We start from the raw sequence: 26,173 nt of genomic DNA on the forward strand, positions 1-26,173 counted from the left end.
AGTAAGTAGTATTCAAATATCTATAAGCATATTTCAGCGAGCAGAGTCTCAATCAGCCAGCTGATGTGTGTGTGTGTGTGTGTTGATGAAGCTCTCAGCTGTCTGTCAGTCACAAGTTGTGTTGAAAGACCAGTCCAGATGTGTGAGCTACAGGGGACAGACAGATGGACAGATGGACAGACGGACCCAACATCTCTATAACCCATGGCAATGTTCTAATCTGAAATCAACTAACCCCTGTGCGATTCATTCATATCAAACTATATCCAGCCACATGGTCTAAAATCTACTTCTGCAGAACCCAAAGTGAAAGACACAGAGAGTGAGAGAGGAAGTCAGCAAGAGACCTTCCTCCAATGGGTTTTGAGAAGGAGGCGAGGAGAGAGGAGTATGCAATTGAGTTTCTCCCAGGGAAGGAGGGAAGAGGAAGAGGGAAAGAGAGGAAGAGGGAAAGAGAGGAAGAGGGAAAGAGAGAAGGTCCAACTGCCGTGTGAGCAGCAGTACTTCAGGGGCCGTGTTGTCATGGTTACCATTCTGCACACACACACACACTTCAAAACACTACACTGAGCTGCGAGTGTGTGTGACTGAAATCGTGTTTGAGTTGGTAGAGGGAGAGACTGCATGCTGGCAATAATCCATCTCATACTCTGACACCCTGAAATATCATCCCCCTTCTCCTAACACACACACTCATCCATAAAGAGAGGCAAACACCAGTCACTGGTGGAGCCTTTACCTAAATGATGGAGCACCAAGAGAACAAACAGGACCAGCAGACACATTCAATCTGCTACACAAATAACTATGAGATTGATTACACAGAGAGACAGAGAGAAATACAGAGAGAGATACAGATACAGAGAGAGAGAGAGAGAGAGAGAGAGAGAGAGAGAGAGAGAGAGAGAGAGAGAGAGAGAGAGAGAGAGAGAGAGAGAGAGAGAGAGAGAGAGAGAGAGAGAGAGAGAGAGAGAGAGAGAGAGAGAGAGAGAGAGAGAGAGAAAGAAAGAAAGAAAGAAAGAAAGAGAGAGAGAGATGATTGGCCATCTCTAAACAGCCATATGGGTCCATGAATAAACCAGTCAACATGCTGAAGGCAGAGAGGAACATCCTTTAGTTCCACGCGTCCATACACATCGACACACACGCCGATCTATCAACACACCATTAGATATTATTCCTATACACCAATTACTCTCACCACAGAATGCATTGAACACATCTACAATAGCACTCACAGATCGTGTATGCATATACACAATACATATTACAATTCAATGAATAGCAAAACCAATTTCAAGCATCATTAAACCGAGACACAAACAATTTCTGGATCCAAACAGCTGTTATTCAAATCAAATGGCTTACCTGTTAAGGAGTAATGGTGGAGGAACAGCAGGACATGGAATAGAGAGAAGGGAGAAATATGTTAATGAGGGTTCACTGTAGTCTACACAGCAACATAAAGAGAATACAAAATAATAATAATAATAATAATAATAATACACACTGGATATTAGATTGTAGAGAACTGAACTATATATTAATACATAACATTGCATGATAAATTATCATGCAATGTTATACAGTATGTAAAGTGTGTGGTGTAAACTACATTCAGAAGACTAACTTGCTTGAGAATTAAAGACTTGTGTTATCTGTCAGAACTAATGTCTAGGCTTTAGCTCAATGGGCCAACATGGACTTTAAGCCAAGCAGATGACCCGGGTTTGATTCCCGTTCGGTTACAGCTTCATTGTATATTGAGGGTACATTCGTCAGGCTCGAGGTCTCCACTTCAACAGAGGGCAAATACAACTCAAGCTAACTCAACACTGCCCCCTACTGGGTATTTTATACAAGCACAGCTTCGGAAATACAGATGATGTCATCTGCTCACAAGCCTGCTCTATGATCACAAGCACCACATGTGTTTTGATTATTTGTTGTCAGAGAAACACACTAAGAAATCCTATCACAGCAATACTCCAATGAAGTGTTGTACTCAGCCTATTATGTGGCGCAATGGTCTAAGGCACTCAGTGCTTGAGGTGTCACTACAGACCCTGGTTCGATTCCAGGCTGTATCACAACCGGCCGTGATTGGGAGTTCCATAGGGTGGCGCACAATTGGCCCAGCGTTGTCCGGGTTAGGCCGGTGTAGGCCGTCATTGTAAATAAGAATTTGTTCTTAACTGACTTGCCTAGTTAAATAAAGGTAAAATAAATAAATTATCAGTACTGCCCTCACAGAAAATAAACTCTCAATACAAAAACGTCAAAAAAAACTTTAGTCCATTTCAAGGTAAAATGGAAACGTGGCTTTGGCTTTCAATACAGACTCAATTCCAAAAACAATATACAGTGGGGAGAACAAGTATTTGATACACTGCCGATTTTGCAGGTTTTCCTACTTACAAAGCATGTAGAGGTCTGTAATTTTTATCATAGGTACACTTCAACTGTGAGAGATGGAATCTAAAACAAAAATCCAGAAAATCACATTGTATTATTTTTAAGTAATTCATTTGCATTTTATTGCATGACATAAGTATTTGATCACCTACCAACCAGTAAGAATTCCGGCTCTCACAGACCTGTTAGAGAGAGAAAGTGCCCTGACCCTCCTCTGGCATAGTCACTGATGTATTCCAATGGACCAGAAACATCATTAGGGACTCATAATTAAGAAGAGAAACAGAAGAAGGCACCAAATGGTTCCATTAGAACCTGCTCCTCTGGGAGGACTGTCAGGTTGATCAAAGATCTCTGTCCCTCTGTGTGTCTCTGTTCTCTGGTGCAGTAAGGCCATGTAGCACATATAGATTATAAAAGAGGATGGATGGAGGAAGAGAAGCAGGGATGACATCTATCGCTATGGAATTCTGAGTAATGTCTCCAATTCGAGTCCTTCCCTGTGTGTGTGTGTGTGTGTGTGTGTGTGTGTGTGTGTGTGTGTGTGGCGTTACTCTGAGGTATCAAGAGTAGGTGGGTCAACAGGCAATCCATTGTAATTACATTGTTGAACATAAAAGTGAGTATATTGCAGTATCACTATAGAGAGCAACAGGCCAAATGCTTCCACATGGCTGATCTCTTTTTCATCAGTGTGTTGAAATGAATACAGAGTGTAATGAGATCCTATAACGAGACCGTCCAACACAATCATTACTCAAAGCCTGGTGACCTGTGGATACACACACACACACACAGCTGCATATTGATTCCTTAGCTCAGACTTATAGGGCTGATTATTCTGCACAGTGAGAAGACAATCTTCTGCCTCTGACAAAACGAAATCTGTCCTAACCAATCTTCTCCAAAACACACTGAGCGCCAACAGCGTTTGTTTACCCCAACGTTTATTATCTAACAGATCCACAACGTCTGTCTGATCTTTCTCAATAAAGACAGACTACCCTGCAGCAGAGAGATAGATCTAAGCCGGTGATCATCAACTAGATTCAGCCACGGGCGGATCATAATTACAAATCATTTGCACACTGCAAGAAGCCCAAACAGATATACAGTGGGGGAAAAAGTATTTAGTCAGCCACCAATTGTGCAAGTTCTCCCACTTAAAAAGATGAGAGAGGCCTGTAATTTTCATCATAGGTACACGTCAACTATGACAGACAAATTGAGAGAAAAAAATCCGGAAAATCACATTGTAGGATTTGTAATGAATTTATTTGCAAATTATGGTGGAAAATAAGTATTTGGTCACCTACAAACAAGCAAGATTTCTGGCTCTCACAGACCTGTAACTTGTTCTTTAAGAGGCTCCTCTGTCCTCCACTCCTTACCTGTATTAATGGCACCTGTTTGAACTTGTTATCAGTATAAAAGACACCTGTCCACAACCTCAAACAGTCACACTCCAAACTCCACTATGGCCAAGGACACCAGAAACAAAATGGTAGACCTGCACCAGGCTGGGAAGACTGAATCTGCAATAGGTAAGCAGCTTGGCTTGAAGAAATCAACTGTGGGAGCAATTATTAGGAAATGGAAGACATACAAGACCACTGATAATCTCCCTCGATCTGGGGCTCCACGCAAGATCTCACCCCGGGGGGTCAAAATGATCACAAGAACGGTGAGCAAAAATCCCAGAACCACACGGGGGGGCCTAGTGAATGACCTGCAGAGAGCTGGGACCAAAGTAACAAAGCCTACCATCAGTAACACACTATGCCGCCAGGGACTCAAATCCTGCAGTGCCAGATGTGTCCCCCTGCTTAAGCCAGTACATGTCCAGGCCCGTCTAAAGTTTGCTAGAGTGCATTTGGATGATCCAGAAGAGGATTGGGAGAATGTCATATGGTCAGATGAAACCAAAATAGAACTTTTTGGTAAAAACTCAACTCGTCGTGTTTGGAGGACAAAGAATGCTGAGTTGCATCCAAAGAACACCATACCTACTGTGAAGCATGGGGGTGGAAACATCATGCTTTGGGGCTGTTTTTCTGCAAAGGGACCAGGACGACTGATCCATGTAAAGGAAAGAATGAATGGGGCCATGTATCGTGAGATTTTGAGTGAAAACCTCCTTCCATCAGCAAGGGCATTGAAGATGAAACGTGGCTGGGTCTTTCAGCATGACAATGATCCCAAACACACCGCCCGGGCAACGAAGGAGTGGCTTTTGTTATTGACCAAATACTTATTTTCCACCATAATTTGCAAATAAATTCATAAAAAATCCTACAATGTGATTTTCTGGATTTTTTTCTTCTCATTTTGTCTGTCATAGTTGACGTGTACCTATGATGAAAATTACAGGCCTCTCTCGTATTTTTAAGTGGGAGAACTTGCACAATTGGTGGCTGACTAAATACTTTTTTCCCCCACTGTATTTGCCTAAAACATAATCATTTAAAACCTTGCTTACATTTGTATACAATCAAGTGTCTCTATTATGCGTGGGAATACATGGGGAAAGATTTCCAAAATAAAAAATCACTTGGAGCTGATCTCCTGGTGTTTCTACAGTCTTTTATGTCCAACAATGAACATATTTTTTTTTCCAAAGATGGAAACTTGGTGGGCCAAATAAAACCACTGGGCCACCAAGTTGGGGAACCCTGATCTAGGCTATGGGTAAATGGATGGATGGTAAAACAGGGCTTGTGCAATGCAATGAAAACTTCTCAACTGATAAAAGAAATGAAGTATTCTATCCATCTGTATTTACCACAGAGCAGAGAGAGCTGTAATGCCATAAGCCCTCAGTGATGGAATCCTCTAGCTCTGTGGTCCTCTAAAGCAACAACATACACTTAGAGAGTCAGGAAGTAGTAACTGTAGATGCAATCAATTACTATACCACACTCTGGTAGAGGGAACATGGCAACCCCAATTAGAAACCAGGGCAAATCTTAATTACCCTTCACTCCCAGTAGTTAGGGAGAGAGTGGAGAGAGAAGGAGAGCGAGAGAGAGATGGAAGAGGAGAAGAGAGGGACAGATGGGGGAGAAAGAGGGAGAGAGAGAACCATGCAGTGCTTAGAGGGGTGGTGAGTTTTACCATAAACTTTGACTGATTCCTTTTTCCTGGCGTCAGAGGGAGAAATGCACACTTATACAAGGCTGATGAGACCTCCAAAAATCCACACGCACACACACACACACACTTCCTCATACCATAGGAAATGGGCATCATCAGCCAGACTATAATTTCACTGGTAGATGAGGTGATGGAAAAACATGTAAACTTAGACAGGGGACAAAACTATTTGCTAATCCGGCTACTCCTGAGTGGTCTGACCAATAACAAACCACATTTTGTCTCCCTGATGTCAAGCAACGGCTCTAAGAACTAGACTACTACTACTACCTTTTAGAGAACATTATGCAGTCAATTATGCAAACTCTGCTATTCTGTTAGGTTCTCAGGAATCTTAAAATTGTTCCATCATTTTCACTTACTACCACCTTATTATTCATTTACGTTACTGCCATTAGCTTTTGTTACAGTACATAGGTACACCTCATTCCCAATGGAAAATTCCACTCATAACGCAACACTCCAACATGTGAATTAATGCATGGTGTTCAAAACATGTCACCTCGCTCCATTGAGTGGGTCTTTCAGTTGCTTGTTGATTGATAGTCAGTGTGTGAGTGACTAAGAGAGAGTGATGTAACTTCTCAGGTCTCTGTCAATGAAGAGGCTCAACCTAAAAATGAACAAATATGTGAACTAGCTCCAGACAGCAGGATCAAAGTATTTGCCATTTAGTGTTGATCCACCCTGTACTCTCTACTACGGTTTACCCAGGCTGTGTCTGCGCCCCAAATGGCACCCTATTCCCTATATAGTCCTGTCAAAAGTAGTGTCCTAAACAGGGAATAGGGTGCCATTTGGGATGCAGGCTGTGTGTTCTGACAAGAGGGGCTTGGCTTGCCTGTTAAATAATACAGCAGTTTTGAAGGGTTATTAGAATTCCATGGAACCACTGGGGGGAAAAGAAAACAGATTCTATAATCGCTTTCAGTGCTGTGCATACAGACCAGATTGAAAGAGCGAGGGAGGGATGGAGAGATGGAGGGAGAATGGAAGAGAGGAGAGAGAGTACTATTCACTTTGAGAAAACAGTACTTTGGTAAGAGTAAAATGTCCACTATTTGCCAGTGGATGGAACCCTTCTAAAGAGATGGTCAGGTGCTCGACTGCAGGACCTGAAAATCCCAAAAACATTCCTTACCCCAGGATACTTCAACTGGTGACTATCAGGGAGAACAAAGAAAAAGGAGCTCTGTTGCTGCGTAAATCTGACAGATTTATTGACGTGACAAAAAAACGATAGGCTTAAGTTTCGTCATGAATCGCCTTCATCGGAGTGTTGAGTAGAAACAGAGTGGGAGGTACCTATATGAAAAGGGGTGTGGGCCCAATAAAAATGCAACACACATGGAGAGACACACGTACGGACGCACACAAGCTAACTGCACTAACACAGAGAATGTAGACACAATGTGGACAGAGAATGTGTGTTTGTGCACGTGTCTGTGGTCTGACTTGCATAACACAGCTGTCCAGTCCTAAGGAGACTAGAGGATGGTAGAGAGGCTAACATTAGCATTTTCTACAGCCCAGAGTCAGGGAGGGAGGCTAAGGGAGCATTATGCCCCTGTAACACCACCCTGAGGGTCTCCTCTCCTTAAGGCCCAGGCCAGGGTTTTAGGAGGGATTTGGGATGGAGCCTTTACCCCCCCCTCTGGGTCCAGATATATAGGGCTATAGCCTTGTGTTAGTAGGAGAGGACAAGAGGTGGTGTGTGTGTGTGTGTGTGTGTGTGTGTGTGTGTGTGTGTGTGTGTGTGTGGAGATACTTAAAACCCAGAGCAGAGGCAGTTTTCGGTTCGTCTGAAACATTAAAACATCCCGTCTGTCTCTCATCCCAGAGAGAGCAGAGAATAAAGCACAACACGTCTGAGTGAGTGAGTGAGTGAGTGAGTGAGTGAGTGAGTGAGTGAGTATACATCTAATATTCTACCTCAAATTCTATTTATGCTGATTTGAGGAGGCTAAGCTGATCCTAGAACTGTGACTCGGGGTACAGGTGTGAGCAGGCAACAGCTAGATACAGTTTGAGTCCAATCTATTCCCTATTTACTCGACACTGGGCCCTGGGTTAATCTGTGTGTCGTCAGCTGGAGATGTTACATGGAATTAATATCCCTGTCGTCTGAGTGGCTGAGAGCGACTGGAGGGCTGCTACTCCCTCATGAATAAAGGATGGGAACAAATGTTCCATTCTGCAGTGTGCCTCTGCTCAGCTGGGTGAGTGGAGCCCAATCTCTGGTTCAAGCCCCAGTGACTGTCCCACCGGCCGGTGATAACCCCCAGGGCAGAGAGAAGCCCCAGCACCAGTATCCCAGTCACTGTCCCATATCCCAGAGGTGCTCCTACATTTTCTGAACCCTGAGCCCTGCATCTATGGCCAGGCTATAGAAGAGCTTAGATTCCAGTTAGGACAGACCCTCCAGCTACAGCTGAATTTCCCAGAACACTGGAATGTCTAAAGGCAACAGCCTGCAGGGAAGAGAGCGAGAGAGAGCGGAGAGAGAGAGGGAGGAGAGAGGAGCGAGAGCGAGAGAACAGTCAACAGGAAGAAGTTTACACGAGAGGCGTCTGTCTCCAACCACTGCTCTAACTAACTAACTAGCCTAGAGGCTGTTTGGACAGAGTCTGTCACAGTCTGTCCAAGTGGAAGGCGGGAGAGAGAGAGGGCGGAATGGAGCCCATGTTCAAACACAGACAGAGGCGGAGAGGGAGAGAGAGATGGTAGCTGTAGTGTGCACTGTGCAGCATGTGACAACACCTGTAGGACAGTTAAAGATCCTGTTGGAAAATGCATCCTCCCTTCCTTCCTTCCTTCCTTCCTTCCTCCCTTCATCCCTTCCTTCCGTCCTTCATCCCTTCCTTCCTTCCTTCATCCCTTCCTTCCTTCCTTCCTTCCTTGCTATAATCAACTAGTGTATGATGCAAATATGTCCAGCAGAGGGCACTGAGAGAAAATCTCAGGACAAATGATGCACACAGATTTCAGCTATTGTTCCGTAATCCCATTATGAATGATTTATAAAGCAAACTGCGTTTCATAAATCTCTTTTGTCATCTTGACTTAACAGCATGCATTCCGCTGATGAAATTAGGTTGCAATGTATTTGTTCTCTATGACACATGCTAATTAGCAACTTTTCATGCATATGTACAACCCTTCATCTGTTAAATCATATCCAGAAGAGACATCTACTAGATAAGGAAACAAATAGATGCATAGATACCACTATAGCGGTGAGGTATAGATAGGGAAGCTTAAAGCTCAGTCAGTTAGAGATGAGAACAAGTTAAATATTCATTGTACATGGATAAAATACTTTGTAGGAAATGAGAATAGAATCCATTGAGCTGGGAATAAAACATCCACAGAGCCACAGACAGATAGAGAGTGTACTATAAGCTGGGCTTACATCTGGTAGAGGCTGTCAAAGTGACACTTTCTCGCTGTTAGGGTTGACATGCAGCAGTAGGCCACAGCCAGCCAGCCAGCCAGCCAGCCAGCCAGCCAGCCAGCCAGCCAGCCAGCCTATCCCTTCACTACAGCCTTAACTCAACCCTCTATGAGGCTCAGTCTATACTTAGACCAGTATGGATCCAGTTTCACTGAGATTCCTATTCCTTGGAGAGACACACATCTAGACCCACATACGGTAAACACACAATTTTTTTTAAAATAGAGTGAAGGGTGGCTGAAGTTTGCAGAAACATGGTGATGTGCTATGAAGTCGGGCTGTCTCTGCTGCAGGACACAGAGACAGACAGAGAGTGGAGACATTTTGGGGAGCCACAAAGGCAGAGGCACAGTAATGAGCCAGGCTGGGACTGAAAGACATGGGTATACAAAACACACACACACAATTAGAAAACTAGTTAACATTTACATTACATTTTAGTCATTCAGCAGACACTCTAGAGTAGCAATTAGGGTTAAGTGCCTTGCACAGACATATTTTTCACCTAGTCGGCTCGGGCATTCGAACCAGCGACCTTTCAGTTACTAGCTCAACGCTCTTAACCGCTAGGCTACCTGCCGCCCAGTTAAAGAAGAGAGAACGTGAGAGACAGAGATATAGACAGAGATATAGACATATATAGAGACAGAGATATAGAGACAGAGATATAGAGACAGAGATATAGAGACAGAGATATAGAGACAGAGATAGAGACTGAGATATAGAGAACGATAGAGATAGAGACAGATAGAGACAGAGACAGAGATATAGAGACAGAGATATGGAGATATAGATATAGAGACATAGATATAGATATAGAGATAGAGATATAGAGACAGAGACAGAGATAAAGACAGAGACAGAGACAGAGACAGAGATAGAGATATAGAGACCGATATAGAGACAGCGATATAGAGATAGAGACAGATAGAGACAGAGACAGAGATATAGAGACAGAAATAGAGATATAGACAGAGATAGAGAGATAGACAGATATAGAAACAGAGACAGAGATATGGAGACAGAAATAGAGATATAGACAGAGATAGAGAGACAGAGACAGAGATATAGAGACAGAGATATAGAGACAGATATATAGAGATAGAGACGGAATGAGAGAGAAATAGAGACAGAGATATAGAGACAGAGATAGAGACAGATAGAGACAGAGATATAGAGAACAGATAGAGATAGACATAGAGACAGAGATAGAGATAGATATAGAGACAGAGACATATAGAGACAGAGACAGAGACATATAGAGACAGAGACAAAGATATAGAGACAGAGACATAAATAGAGACAGAGAGATACAGAGAGAGATATAGAGACAGAGATATAGAGACAGAGACAGATATATAGAGACAGAGACAGATATATAGAGACAGAGATATAGAGACAGAGATATAGAGACAGATACAGAGACAGAGATATAGAAACAGAGACAAATATAGAGACAGAGATATAGAGACAGAGATATACAGTGGGGGAAAAAAGTATTGTCAGCCACCAATTGTGCAAGTTCTATCACTTAAAAAGATGAGAGAGGCCTGTAATTTTCATCATAGGTACACGTCAACTATGACAGATAAAATTAGGAAAAAATTCCAGAAAATCACATTGTAGGATTTTTTATGAATTTATTTGCAAATGATGGTGGAAAATAAGTATTTGGTCAATAACAAAAGTTTCTCAATACTTTGTTATATACCCTTTTTGGCAATGACACAGGTCAAAAGTTTTCTGTAAGTCTTCACAAGGTTTTCAAACACTGTTGCTGGTATTTTGGCCCATTCCTCCATGCAGATCTCCTCTAGAGCAGTGATGTTTTGGGGCTGTCGCTGGGCAACACGGACTTTCAACTCCCTCCAAAGATTTTCTATGGGGTTGAGATCTGGAGACTGGCTAGGCCACTCCAGGACCTTGAAATGCTTCTTACGAAGCCACTCCTTCGTTGCCCGGGCGGTGTGTTTGGGATCATTGTCATGCTGAAAGACCCAGCCACGTTTCATCTTCAATGCCCTTGCTGATGGAAGGAGGTTTTCACTCAAAATCTCACGATACATGGCCCCATTCATTCTTTCCTTTACACGGATCAGTCGTCCTGGTCCCTTTGCAGAAAAACAGCCCCAAAGCATGATGTTTCCACCCCATGCTTCACAGTAGGTATGGTGTTCTTTGGATGCAACTCAGCATTCTTTGTCCTCCAAACACGACGAGTTGAGTTTTTACCAAAAAGTTCTATTTTGGTTTCATCTGACCATATGACATTCTCCCAATCCTCTTCTGGATCATCCAAATGCACTCTAGCAACCTACAGACGGGCCTGGACATGTACTGGCTTAATCAGGGGGACATGTCTGGCACTGCAGGATTTGAGTCCCTGGCGGCATAGTGTGTTACTGATGGTAGGCTTTGTTACTTTGGTCCCAGCTCTCTGCAGGTCATTCACTAGGTCCCCCCGTGTGGTTCTGGGATTTTTGCTCACCGTTCTTGTGATCATTTTGACCCCACGGGGTGAGATCTTGCGATCGAGGGAGATTATCAGTGGTCTTGTATGTCTTCCATTTCCTAATAATTGCTCCCACAGTTGATTTCTTCAAACCAAGCTGCTTACCTATTGCAGATTCAGTCTTCCCAGCCTGGTGCAGGTCTACAATTTTGTTTCTGGTGTCCTTTGACAGCTCTTTGGTCTTGGCCATAGTGGAGTTTGGAGTGTGACTGTTTGAGGTTGTGGACAGGTGTCTTTTATACTGATAACAAGTTCAAACAGGTGCCATTAATACAGGTAACGAGTGGAGGACAGAGGAGCCTCTTAAAGAAGAAGTTACAGGTCTGTGAGAGCCAGAAATCTTGCTTGTTTGTAGGTGACCAAATACTTATTTTCCACCATAATTTGCAAATAAATTCATAAAAAATCCTACAATGTGATTTTCTGGAGAAAAAAAATCTCAATTTGTCTGTCATAGTTGACGTGTACCTATGATGAAAATTACAGGCCTCTCTCATCTTTTTAAGTGGGAGAACTTGCACAATTGGTGGCTGACTAAATACTTTTTTCCCCCACTGTAGAGATATGGAGACAGAGATATAGAGACATATATAAAGACAGAGACAGAGATATAGAGACAGAGATAGATATAGAGACAGAGATATAGAGACAGATATATGGGGCGGCGCACAATTGGCCCAGCGTCATCCAGGTTAGGGGAGGGAATGGCCAGCAGGGAGGTAGCTCAGTTGGTAGAGCATGGCGTTTGCAACGCCAGGGTTGTGTGTTCGATTCCCATGGGGGGCCAGTATGAAAAAAATAAATATATATATATAGAATAGTGTATGCACTCAATAAACTGTAAGTCGCTCTGGATAAGAGCGTCTGCTAAATGACTAAAATGTAAATGTAAAAATGTAAATATATAGAGATAGAGACGGAATGAGAGATAAATAGAGACAGAGATATAGAAACAGATATATAGACACAGAGACAGAGATATAGAGACATATATAGAGATATAGACAGAGATAGAGAGATAGACAGGGATATATAGACAGAGACAGGGATATAGAGACAGATATAGAGATAGAGACAGATATAGAGACAGAGACATAGAGACAGCGATATAGAGACAGCGATATATAGAGATATAGAGACAGAGATATAGAGACAGATATAGAGACAGAGATATAGCAACAGAGACAAATATAGAGACAGAGAGATATAGAGACAGAGATATAGAGATATGGAGACAGAGATATAGAGATATAGAGACATATATAAAGACAGAGACAGAGATATAGAGACAGAGATAGAGACAGAGATATAGAGACAGAGACAGATATATAGAGACAGAGATATAGAGACAGATAGAGACAAATATAGAGATAGATATAGAGACAGTTATAGAGACAGAGACATATAGAGACAGAGATAGAGACATATAGAGACAGACAGAGACAGAGATATAGAGACATATAGAGATAGATATAGAGACAGATATAGAGACAGAGACATAGATATAGAGATAGAGACAGAGAGACATAAAGACAGAGATATAGAGACAGATAGAGACAGAGAGATATAGAGACAGAGACAGATATATAGAGACAGAGAGATATAGCGACAGATATAGAGACAGATATAGTGATAGACAGATATAGAGACAGAGACATATAGAGACAGAGACAGAGATATAGAGACAGAAATAGAGATATAGACAGAGATAGAGAGACAGAGACAGAGATATAGAGACAGATATATAGAGATAGAGACGGAATGAGAGAGAAATAGAGACAGAGATATAGAGACAGAGATAGAGACAGAGACAGATATATAGAGACAGAGAAATAGACAGATAGAGACAGAGATATAGAGAACAGATATAGAGATAGACATAGAGACAGAGATAGAGATAGATATAGAGACAGAGACATATAGAGACAGAGACAGAGACATATAGAGACAGAGACAAAGATATAGAGACAGAGACAGAAATAGAGACAGAGATACAGAGAGAGATATAGAGACAGAGATATAGAGACAGAGACAGATATATAGAGACAGAGACAGATATATAGAGACAGAGAGATACAGAGACAGAGATATAGAGACAGATATAGAGACAGAGATATAGCGACAGAGACAGAGATATAGAGACAGAAATATAGATATAGACAGAGATAGAGAGATAGAAACAGAGATATAGAGACAGATATATAGAGATAGAGACGGAATGAGAGATAAATAGAGACAGAGATATAGAGACAGAGATATAGACACAGAGACAGAGATATAGAGACAGATATAGAGATAGACAGAGACAGAGATATAGAGACATATAGAGAGATATATATAGAGACAGATATAGAGACAGAGACATAGATATAGAGATATAGAGACAGAGACAGAGATATAGAGACAGAGATAGAGACAGAGATATAGAGACAGATATAGAGACAGAGATAGAGATAGAGACAGATATAGAGACAGAGAAAGATAGAGACAGAAACAGAGATATAGAGACAGAAACATAGACAGAGATAGAGAGATAGAGACATATATAGAGACAGAGACAGAGATATAGAGACAGAAATATAGATATAGACAGAGATAGAGAGATAGAAACAGAGATATAGAGACAGATATATAGAGATAGAGACGGAATGAGAGATAAATAGAGACAGAGATATAGAGACAGAGATATAGACACAGAGACAGAGATATAGAGACATATATAGAGATAGACAGAGATATAGAGATAGAGACAGAGACATAGAGACAGCGATATATAGAGAGATATAGAGACAGATATAGAGACAGAGATATAGAAACAGAGACAAATATAGAGACAGAGATATAGAGACAGAGATATACAGTGGGGGAAAAAAGTATTGTCAGCCACCAATTGTGCAAGTTCTATCACTTAAAAAGATGAGAGAGGCCTGTAATTTTCATCATAGGTACACGTCAACTATGACAGATAAAATGAGGAAAAAATTCCAGAAAATCACATTGTAGGATTTTTTATGAATTTATTTGCAAATGATGGTGGAAAATAAGTATTTGGTCAATAACAAAAGTTTCTCAATACTTTGTTATATACCCTTTTTGGCAATGACACAGGTCAAACGTTTTCTGTAAGTCTTCACAAGGTTTTCACACACTGTTGCTGGTATTTTGGCCCATTCCTCCATGCAGATCTCCTCTAGAGCAGTGATGTTTTGGGGCTGTCGCTGGGCAACACGGACTTTCAACTCCCTCCAAAGATTTTCTATGGGGTTGAGATCTGGAGACTGGCTAGGCCACTCCAGGACCTTGAAATGCTTCTTACGAAGCCACTCCTTCGTTGCCCGGGCGGTGTGTTTGGGATCATTGTCATGCTGAAAGACCCAGCCACGTTTCATCTTCAATGCCCTTGCTGATGGAAGGAGGTTTTCACTCAAAATCTCACGATACATGGCCCCATTCATTCTTTCCTTTACACGGATCAGTCGTCCTGGTCCCTTTGCAGAAAAACAGCCCCAAAGCATGATGTTTCCACCCCATGCTTCACAGTAGGTATGGTGTTCTTTGGATGCAACTCAGCATCCAAAAAAAAAAATCTCAATTTGTCTGTCATAGTTGACGTGTACCTATGATGAAAATTACAGGCCTCTCTCATCTTTTTAAGTGGGAGAACTTGCACAATTGGTGGCTGACTAAATACTTTTTTCCCCCACTGTAGAGATATGGAGACAGAGATATAGAGACATATATAAAGACAGAGACAGAGATATAGAGACAGAGATAGATATAGAGACAGAGATATAGAGATAGAGACGGAATGAGAGATAAATAGAGACAGAGATATAGAAACAGATATATAGACACAGAGACAGAGATATAGAGACATATATAGAGATATAGACAGAGATAGAGAGATAGACAGGGATATATAGACAGAGACAGGGATATAGAGACAGATATAGAGATAGAGACAGATATAGAGACAGAGACAGCGATATAGAGACAGCGATATATAGAGATATAGAGACAGAGATATAGAGACAGATATAGAGACAGAGATATAGCAACAGAGACAAATATAGAGACAGAGAGATATAGAGACAGAGATATAGAGATATGGAGACAGAGATATAGAGATATAGAGACATATATAAAGACAGAGACAGAGATATAGAGACAGAGATAGAGACAGAGATATAGAGACAGAGACAGATATATAGAGACAGAGATATAGAGACAGATAGAGACAAATATAGAGATAGATATAGAGACAGATATAGAGACAGAGACATATAGAGACAGAGATAGAGACATATAGAGACAGACAGAGACAGAGATATAGAGACATATAGAGATAGATATAGAGACAGATATAGAGACAGAGACATAGATATAGAGATATAGAGACAGAGAGACATAAAGACAGAGATATAGAGACAGATAGAGACAGAGAGATATAGAGACAGAGACAGATATATAGAGACAGAGAGATATAGCGACAGATATAGAGACAGATATAGTGATAGACAGATATAGAGACAGATACATATAGAGACAGAGACAGAGATATAGAGACAGATATAGAGACAGAGATATAGAGATAGAGATATAGAGACAGATATAGAGAGAGACAGAGACAGATATAGAGACAGAGAGATATAGAGACAGAGACAGAGATATATGGACAGAGATATAGACAGATATAGAGATAGAGATATAGAGACATATATAGAGATAGAGATATAGAGATTGAGAGAGATTGAGAGAGATATAGAGACAGATATAGATACATTTAGAGACAGAGATATAGAGACAGAGATATAGAGACAGCGAGATATAGAGACAGAGATATAGAGACAGAGATATATAGATATGGAGACAGAGATATAGAGATATGGACAGACAAAGACAGATACAGAGATATAGAGACAGAGATATAGAAACAGAGACAGATATATAGAGACAGATAGAGACAGATATAGAGATAGATATAGAGACAGAGATATAGAGACAGAGACATAGATATAGATATATAGAGACAGAGAGACAGAGACAGAGATATAAAGACAGAGATAGAGACAGAGATAGAGACATAGACATAGAGACAGATAGAGATATATATAGAGATAGAGACAGACAGACATTTAGAGACAGAGATATAGTGACAGAAATACAGAGACAGAGATATAAAGACAGAGATAGAGACAGAGACAGATAGAGATATATATATAGAGATAGAGACAGACAGACATTTAGAGACAGAGATATAGTGACAGATATAGAGACAGAGATAGAGACTGATATAGAGACAGAAACAGAGATATAGAGACAGAAACATAGAGATAGAGACAGAGATAGATATAGAGACAGAGACAGAAATAGAGATATAGACAGAGATAGAGAGATAGAAACAGAGATATAGAGACAGAGATATAGAGACATATATAGCGATATAGACAGAGATAGACACAGGGTTATATAGACAGATATAGACAGAGACAGATAGAGAGACAGAGACATAGAGAGACAGAGATATAGAGACAGCGATATATAGAGAGATATGGAGACAGAGATATAGAGACATATATAAAGACAGAGACAGAGATATAGAGATAGACAGAGACAGAGATATAGAGACAGATAGAGATAGATATAGAGACAGAGATATAGAGACAGAGACATATAGACAGAGATATAGAGACAGAGACAGATATAGAGACAGAGACAGATATAGAGACAGAGACAGAGATATAGAGACAGATAGAGAGACAGATAGAGATAGAGACAGATATAGAGACAGAGACATATAGAGACAGAGATATAGAGACAGAGATATAGAGAGAGCGATATATAGAGAGATATAGAGACAGAGATATAGAGACAGAGATATAGAGGTATGGAGACGGAGATATAGAGAAATATATAAAGACAGAGACAGAGATATAGAGAACAGATATAGAGAGAACAGATATAGAGAGACAGAGACAGATATAGGGACAGATAGAGATAGATATAGAAACAGAGATATAGAGACTGAGACATATAGAGACAGAGATATAGAGACAGAGACAGATATAGAGACAGAGACAGATATATAGAGACAGATAGAGATAGAGACAGAGATATAGAGACAGAGAGATATAGAGACAGATAGAGATAGAGACAGATATAGAGACATATAGAGACAGAGACAGAGATATAGAGACAGAGATAGAGAGACAGAGACAGCGATATATAGAGAGATATATAGACAGAGATATAGAGACAGATATATAGAGAGAGACAAATATAGAGACAGAGAGATATAGAGACAGAGACATAGAGACAGAGACAGATATATAGATATAGAGATAGATATAGAGACAGAGATATAGAGACAGCGAGATATAGAGACAGATATAGAGATACAGACATAGAGATAGAGACAGATATAGAGACAGAGATATAGAGACAGAGACAGAGATATAGAGACAGAGACAGCAGCACAGTGCAGTGAACATTCCTTTCAGTATCACAAAGGTGTCAGTCTAGCCAGCCCTCCAGATTCCCAACCAGGTGGAACATTCTAGGAATGTGACAGCAGAATGCCAACCACTCCTAAAATATACCATCCGTCAGCTCCCCAGCCCCTTACAGCTGGAACAGGAGATCCCAATTAGATCCTCTAGTACAGCCTCTTCCTCTCTCCCGCTCTTTGCTCTTGGGGATAACTTTGCCATGCACTAGTCTAGCAGGGATACAGTGGAGGAATTCCAGGAACATTTCATTGGGAAAATGACGTTCCATATTGGGAATGTGGCAGCAGAATGCCAGGCTTTCCCCAATAGAGAGCAGCTCCAGCAGTCCTCAGAGTAGAGCTTAGCTCATCCCTCTCAGCTAGCTAGTTCACAGGCTGGCTGAGAATCGACCACTCTGTGGAACAGTCCATTCCATTTACATTCCAACAAATATTCATGTTCTCAATTATGTAGGAGGATAGATACTGACACTGTAATGACTGTCATTCTGTTCCATTCCAGGAAAATACACACTGCCTGAGTCCTGGGGATGTTTTCCTCAGGCTGTGTGTGTGTGTGTGTGTGTGTGTGTGTGTGTGTGTGTGTGTGTGTGTGTGTGTGTGTGTGTGTGTGTGTGTGTGTGTGTGTGTGTGTGTGTGTGTGTGTGTGTGTGTGTGTGTGTGTGTGTGTGTATGCGTGCGTGCGAGAGAGTGACTGGAGACCTGATAGTACACAGCTGTTGTTGTTCCATAGAGAGCAGAGCAGACACACAGTCAGTTCTGTGACACACAGCTGGGCCATACACACTCACACACAATCCCTCTCAAGCAGTCTGCCAAGGGCAAGCCATACACACATCGGGAGAGAGTGAAAAGAGCAAGCCTCAAGGTCCCTCTCTCTTCAAGGTCTCTCATGACCAAGGCCAGAAGATCACCACACACACACACACACACACACACACACACACAGGACCTGCAGAGGATTTCCACAGGGTAAGAGGACGACATGCAGGGCTCCCAACCTCACCCTTTCGGCTGACAGAAACACCTGGAGCGAGGATGACACATAAACCACCACTACAGACACACACACACCCAAACACACAGCAGAGCAACCGCACGTTCATATAACTGTCATGGTATGCACTGAGGAGGAAGGCACGCACACCTCTCTCTCACACACACACACACACACACACACACACACACACACACACACACACACACACACAGGCAGCAGAATGTGGTAAAGAATATTAAACACAATGCACTGCATAATCGGTCTCATCCACATGAATGACAAAATAATCACTGTTAAGGCTGCAGCAACAACAACAGCTGTCACTTTCCACAGGCAGCGATGAGGCAGACGGATGAGACTCTAGACAAGCCAAGGACAGGAGAGGTGTATGCTCAAGGCTGTCGTTTCTCAGTCTTTCTGCTCTGAGGCCCAAACCAAGGCTGCTGTGATAGGATAGCATTGGAGAGCAGGGGCAGGCTTTTAGATGTAGCCTAGTATTACTGTAAGCCAGCCATTTTGTCTGAGGTCTCTTGGCCTGCACTGCCCCTAGACCACACAAGCTCACCGTCTTCACTCCCACATCAAAAGGTTAGTTTTTGTTGTGTAAACACACACACACACACACACACTTCCACGCTCATTATTTTAGCTGGGGTAATTAGCATTAGCTCTGGTGAGAGGGTAATAATCCCTTTATCCTGTGAAGCAGTGTGTGTGTTTATGTGTGTGTGTGTGTAATAACCGTGTGTGTGGTAACTGTGTGTGTGTGTGTGTGTGTGTGTAGTAACCGTGTGTGTGTGTAGATGTGTGTGTGCGTGTAGTAACCTTGTGTGTGTAGTAACCGTGTGTGTGTGTGTGTGTGTGTAGTAACCGTGTGAGTGTGTGTAGTAACCGTGTGAGTGTGTGTAGTAACCGTGTGTAGTGTGTGTAGTAACCGTGTGTGTGTGCAGTAACCGTGCGTGTGCAGTAACCGTGTGTGTGTGTGAGGTCCCACGTCTGAGCATGCTGGGTCTCTGATGGGGTTAGCTACTACATTGCTGATGTGATTTGACTGGCACAGGACCTGCTACTGCTAATGTCAGCCCTACAGCACTGAGTCACACACACGCACGCACGCACTCACACACACCTACCTCCTTCTTCCCTACAGCACTGGGAGGGAAACACACACTGGAGTGCGTACGCCTCCACAGATTACACACAATTCAGCAAAAGCGTACAAGAAACATCCTAATAACTTAGACTCACAATCCATTAATGATCCAGATTAAAACTCCACACATGCACCCCAGAGTCACGGCCGAGCGCTGATGTTGTGACTGCGTTCATGTGTTCATGTCAAATCCTTCCCAAAGATAGTTAATCAGATGTGACTGTCACACACAGAGGACCTGTGCTACCAGTCTGGCTGATACCAAACTCAAAGTCCTCCTGACTTCTGAGTCAGGAAAGGCTGTGTGATGGAATATTTTATGTTTGTGCTTTTCTAATAACCAATTTCTGTGTTCATGCAAGTGACTGATTGAACGAATCCTTACTATCTGTATCTGCAATTTGGCAGTAAGCCCAGAACCTTGTTTTGAGAATATCTCAGATTCAAGGTCTCAGCTTGGAGAGAAGAAGCCTCGTAAGGTATTGGTCGGTCACATGCATGAACCAAAACGTTAATGATGAATTAATTATCAATAATGAATAAGCTAAATCATGCAAATATAACTTGTCTGAGTATAGTGCCTTGCAAAAGTATTCATCCCCCCTTGGCGTTTTTCCTATTTTGTTGCATTACAACCTGTAATTTAAATTGATTTTTATTTGGATTTCATGTAATGGACATACACACAATATTCCAAATTGGTAAGGTGAAATTACAAAAATTACTTGTTTCAAAAAATTCAAAAAAATAAATAACGGAAAAGTGGTGCGTGCATATGTATTCACCCCCTTTGCTATGAAGCCCCTAAATAAGATCTGGTGCAACCAATTACCTTCAGAAGTCACATAATTAGTTAAATAAAGTCCACCTGTGTGCAATCTAAGTCTCACATGATCTGTCAAATGATCTCAGTATATATACGCCTGTTCTGAAAGGCCCCAGAGTCTGCAACACCACTAAGCAAGGGGCACCACCAAGCAAGCGGCACCATGAAGACCAAGGAGCTCACCAAACAGGTCAGGGGCAAAGTTGTGGAGAAGTACAGATCAGGGTTGGGTTATAAAAAAATATCTGAAACTTTGAACATCCCAAGGAGCACCATTAAATAAAAATAAAAATAAAAAATATGGCACCACAACAAACCTGCCAAGAGAGGGCCGCCCACCAAAACTCACGGACCAGGCAAGGAGGGCATTAATCAGAGGCAACAAAGAGACCAAAGATAACCCTGAAGGAGCTGCAAAGCTCCACAGCGGAGATTGGCGTATCTGTCCATAGGACCACTTTACATTTACATTTACGTCATTTAGCAGACGCTCTTATCCAGAGCGACTTACAAATTGGTGCATTCACCTTATAGCCAGTGGGATAACCACTTTATTTTTTTAAGCCGTACACTCCACAGAGCTGGGCTTTACGGAAGAGTGGCCAGAAAAAAGCCATTGTACAAAGAAAAAAATAAGCAAACACGTTTGGTGTTCGCCAAAAGGCATGTGGGAGACTCCCCAAACATATGGAAGAAGGTACTCTGGTTAGATGAGACTAAAATTTAGCTTTTTGGCTATCAAGGAAAACGCTATGTCTGGCGCAAACCCAACACCTCTCATCACCCCGAGAACACCATCCCCACAGTGAAGCATGGTGGTGGCAGCATCATGCTGTGGGGATGTTTTTCATCGGCAGGGACTGGGAAACTGGTCAGAATTGAAGGAATGATGGATAGCGCTAAATACAGGGAAATTCTTGAGGGAAACCTGTTTCAGTCTTCCAGAGATTTGAGACTGGGACGGAGGTTTACCTTCCAGCAGGACAATGACCCTAAGCATACTGCTAAAGCAACACTCAAGTGGTTTAAGGGGAAACATTGAAATGTCTTGGAATGGCCTAGTCAAAGCCCAGACCTCAATCCAATTGAGAATCTGTGGTATGACTTAAATATTGCTGTACACCAGCGGAACCCATCCAACTTGAAGGAGCTGGAGCAGTTTTGCCTTGAAGAATGGGCAAAAATAGAGACATACCCCAAGAGACTTGCAGCTGTAATGCACGCTCAAGTTTTCTGTGTTTTTGTCTTATTTCTTGTTTGTTTCACAATAAAAAATATTTTGCATCTTCAAAGTGGTAGGCATGTTGTGTAAATCAAATGATACAAACCCCCAAAAAATCTATTTTAATTCCACGTTGTAAGGCAACAAAATAGGAAAAATGCCAAGGGGGGTGAATACTTTCGCAAGCACCTGTAAGTATATAAGAGATCTAACGGGACTGCCCCGACAGAGCTCACTTCAGACCGGTACTTTATGCATCTAAGTATGACTGTGACCTCTCCAGCATGCTGTTAATAAACAATGATTAATTTCAGATTGACTTCGAGTGTCCCTGTGTAGAATTTCCACGACAGCTGTTTTGATGATGTCGACAAGATGCGTTGATAATGAAGGGTGCTGTTGGTTCTCCTTTGTGTCTTTCTCACTCAAACACCCACAGCCCCTGAGCGCCGCCCCCTTCCATTACAACTGTTGGATTTTCAAATCCAATCAACCCCCCAACAAAAAAAAAAAACATTTGAGAGAACCAATCAATGCGTCTGCTCAATTTCTGAGCTAATACTGCATTTACAAACAGCCTCCTTTCCAGACCAGTGAGTCACAGCTCTTCCTCACTGTGTGGTCACGTGGGTCGCGTCAGCCAGGCTACTGTGCTACCAGGGGGGTGAATCAGGCAAGAGAATGGAGAGACACTCAGTGGCCTCTCAAGGGCCTTACAAACCATGTTAGACAGCAGAGCTTTTCTCATTGGGCCGTAATGACACAGCATGACAGGGAATGACCTGGTGGATCATTGCCTCCACCTGCTGAGGGCCTTTCAGAGGTTTCAATTAGACAACAGCTCACTAATGGAACTGAGCCAGGATACACACACTTTCTCTCTCACACACGCGCAGACATGGACACACACACACACACACACATAAACACACACAGACGGCCAGATGAACACACACACAATCCATCAGGTCCCTCCTGGAACATAAACAGAGGATTTTTACACAAGAGGAGCCCAAACATACAGACAACTCCCTATGGATACACATTTTCCTGTTCCACCATGACGTGTTGCCCAGATGGAGGGAGGACGCACGCCAACTCAACACCAACAATAACAGAGTCCTACTGCTCCCCAACCCTCAGCCTTCCTTCCACCCACATTGGGTTTCGACAAGGAGGAGTGACATCAGAGTTGATATTAGGACACTCCTAAGACACACCCACTCATCCATGTAGAAGGCAAAATGTTCTTAAGCGTTCATAAATGATTTGGAATGAAAGACAGTCCTTGTGGATGGAATTGAAATCCAACCAAATATCGGTGGAAATATGAATATGCGATAAACGCATAAAAGGCATTGGGGAAATAAGTTCACAGCATATTCCATCTGGCTTCAGTCATGAGTGCATCTCTGACATTCATGGACAGAGAGTGAAATATTCCCTACACTGTAACTATGGGAGAGGGCTTGGCCTCACATCCAATCCTTCCAACACACACACACACACACAAACACAGTGTGTTCTTGGCCTATCATTCATCTCTCCAGGCCTATGTAAACACAAGAGGAATGGTTCAGTTAACGGCCAATAACTGGGCATAGTTGATCTGCAGCCCATTACCACTCTAACTGCTAGAGTTTGAGTTTGAAGCGGCTGCTATATAAAATAAGATTAGACCACAGTCTGTGAAGGAAGATCAGAAACGTTGTTTTTCCTTTTCGCCATCCCTTATGTCATTTGTTTCATCTTAACTCTAAACCAAGCTTTGACGGAACTTCAGAGAACAGAGATGAAGGCTGGCACTGACTTGGTTTCATTCCCAAAATGTTGCTCCTTTCCAAGCTTTCCTTTCAGATACGATAGGAGCACTGGATAGGAGAAAGCAACATGACAAGATTGGAGTTATTATTTAGACCAACCCAGGCATCCCAGATATTTTTTGTAGTAGTAGAACTTTATTATTCCCAAGAAGGGAAATTGAGGAGCATGAATATAGAGAATGAGGAGTAAAAGGGAGGGGCCAACTTCTTGGAATGAGACCCAGCCCAGGTCTTTGATGAACAGCCATTAACTGGGTGTGTTAACAGGAAGCCAGTGGTTTACTCTGCGAGCCTCAGGGGAGCTGGCGAAGCAGCCTCTTTAGACACTGGTCTACGGAGAGTTTAGAACTGTTCAACCTAATAGTTAAGGTCAAGATTGGGGAGGGTAAGCTGATTCTAGATCTGTGCCTAAGATCGGCAGCATCGCATGTCACACCGGTAGGACCCAGCCACAGGAGGCGTGACCAACGGAAAAGACGTCCAACATCTTTAATGAAAATAAAAAGGAGGTCTGAACGAAACAGTGGAGCGCTCTAATGCATTATAATCCATGGAGGCAGAGAAACACTTAGTTATATGAGGGCAGATGGATTATGTGATGACTGAGGGAGTGTGACTTAGTTACTACACACTCAGACAGGAAATCAACAGCAATGAAATGAGGTCAAGAGCAGCAGAGTTGTTTCTCAGTCAGGACTCAGGAGCAGGATCAAGTTGCTCCTAAAACATAACACTGATCTAAGGTCCGTTATAGGTTTTACCCTCTCATAGGTAAGCATAGGATTTGTGTACGGTAAGTTGATCTTAGAGCAGTGCATAATAATAATGAAATGTGAGTGGTTTCCCAGGAGTAAGATCAACTCGCCTCTAACCTGGACACTGATCTAAGGTCACTTATGGGTTTTCCCCTCCCAATGGTTATGGTTAGGAATTGGGGAGGGTAAACTGATCCTAGCGGCAATTTCTCAGGCATTCTGGCATGATCCTCAGCCTATTCAGAGAGAACTAGCCTTGGACAAATAGCAGTATAACAGAATCTAAGGGAAGCAGTGACCCATGAAACAAACCACAGCTCGGATACAATCAAATAAAACCCAGTAACACAACAGAATCTAAAGGGCAATCCTTCAGCCGAGATTTGGGAACAGGCTTTTCTTGTCAGGTGAGATCAATGTGTTCTCTGTGTTATTGTGTTTCAGTGTTCCACCCCACACTCCCTCTCATTCAACACTGTTCTAGAGGCCTGCTACCCACGCATGGGGAGGACAAGACTCACTAGCATGTAACTCTGTGGACACGCTCTCTCTCTCGCTCTCTCCTTCTCACTAGCATGTAACTCTGTGGAGACTCTCTCTCTCGCTCTCTCCTTCTCACTAGCATGTAACTCTGTGGAGACGCTCTCTCTCTCACTCTCTCCTTCTCACTAGCATGTAACTCTGTGGAGACTCTCTCTCTCGCTCTCTCCTTCTCACTAGCATGTAACTCTGTGGAGACGCTCTCTCTCTCGCTCTCTCCTTCTCACTAGCATGTAACTCTGTGGAGACGCTCTCTCTCTCTCGCTCTCTCCTTCTCACTAGCATGTAACTCTGTGGAGACGCTCTCTCTCTCGCTCTCTCCTTCTCACTAGCATGTAACTCTGTGGAGACTCTCTCGCTCTCTCCTTCTCACTAGCATGTAACTCTGTGGAGACGCTCTCTCTCACTCTCTCCTTCTCACTAGCATGTAACTCTGTGGAGACGCTCTCTCTCTCCCTCTCGCTCTCTCCTTCTCACTAGCATGTAACTCTGTGGAGACGCTCTCTCTCTCGCTCTCTCCTTCTCTCTAGCATGTAACTCTGTGGAGACGCTCTCTCTCGCTCTCTCCTTCTCACTAGCATGTAACTCTGTGGAGACGCCCTCTCTCTCTCTCGCTCTCTCCTTCTCACTAGCATGTAACTCTGTGGAGACGCTCTCTCTCTCACTCTCTCCTTCTCACTAACATGTAACTCTGTGGAGACGCTCTCTCCTTCTCACTAGCATGGAACTCTGTGGAGACGCTCTCTCTCACTCTCTCCTTCTCACTAGCATGTAACTCTGTGGAGACGCTCTCTCTCTCTCGTTCTCACTAG

General features: G+C 42.5%; 1 protein-coding gene across 1 annotated transcript in view; it reads right to left on the minus strand.

Moving 5' to 3' along the window:
• Positions 1–1,086: 1,086 nt before the first annotated feature.
• LOC311129023 (pleckstrin homology domain-containing family A member 5-like) overlaps positions 1,087–26,173 on the minus strand; it is a 60,466-nt gene continuing 35,379 nt past the window's right edge. The window contains exon 4 of the mRNA XM_084161272.1: positions 1,087–1,368. Coding sequence (XP_084017398.1) covers positions 1,365–1,368 — 4 coding nt within the window. The 3' untranslated portion in view covers positions 1,087–1,364. The remainder of the gene's footprint in view (positions 1,369–26,173) is intronic.

Source organism: Coregonus lavaretus (assembly GCF_964263955.1).
Source record: "Coregonus lavaretus genome assembly, chromosome: 5".
NCBI classification, from domain to species: domain Eukaryota; kingdom Metazoa; phylum Chordata; class Actinopteri; order Salmoniformes; family Salmonidae; genus Coregonus; species Coregonus lavaretus.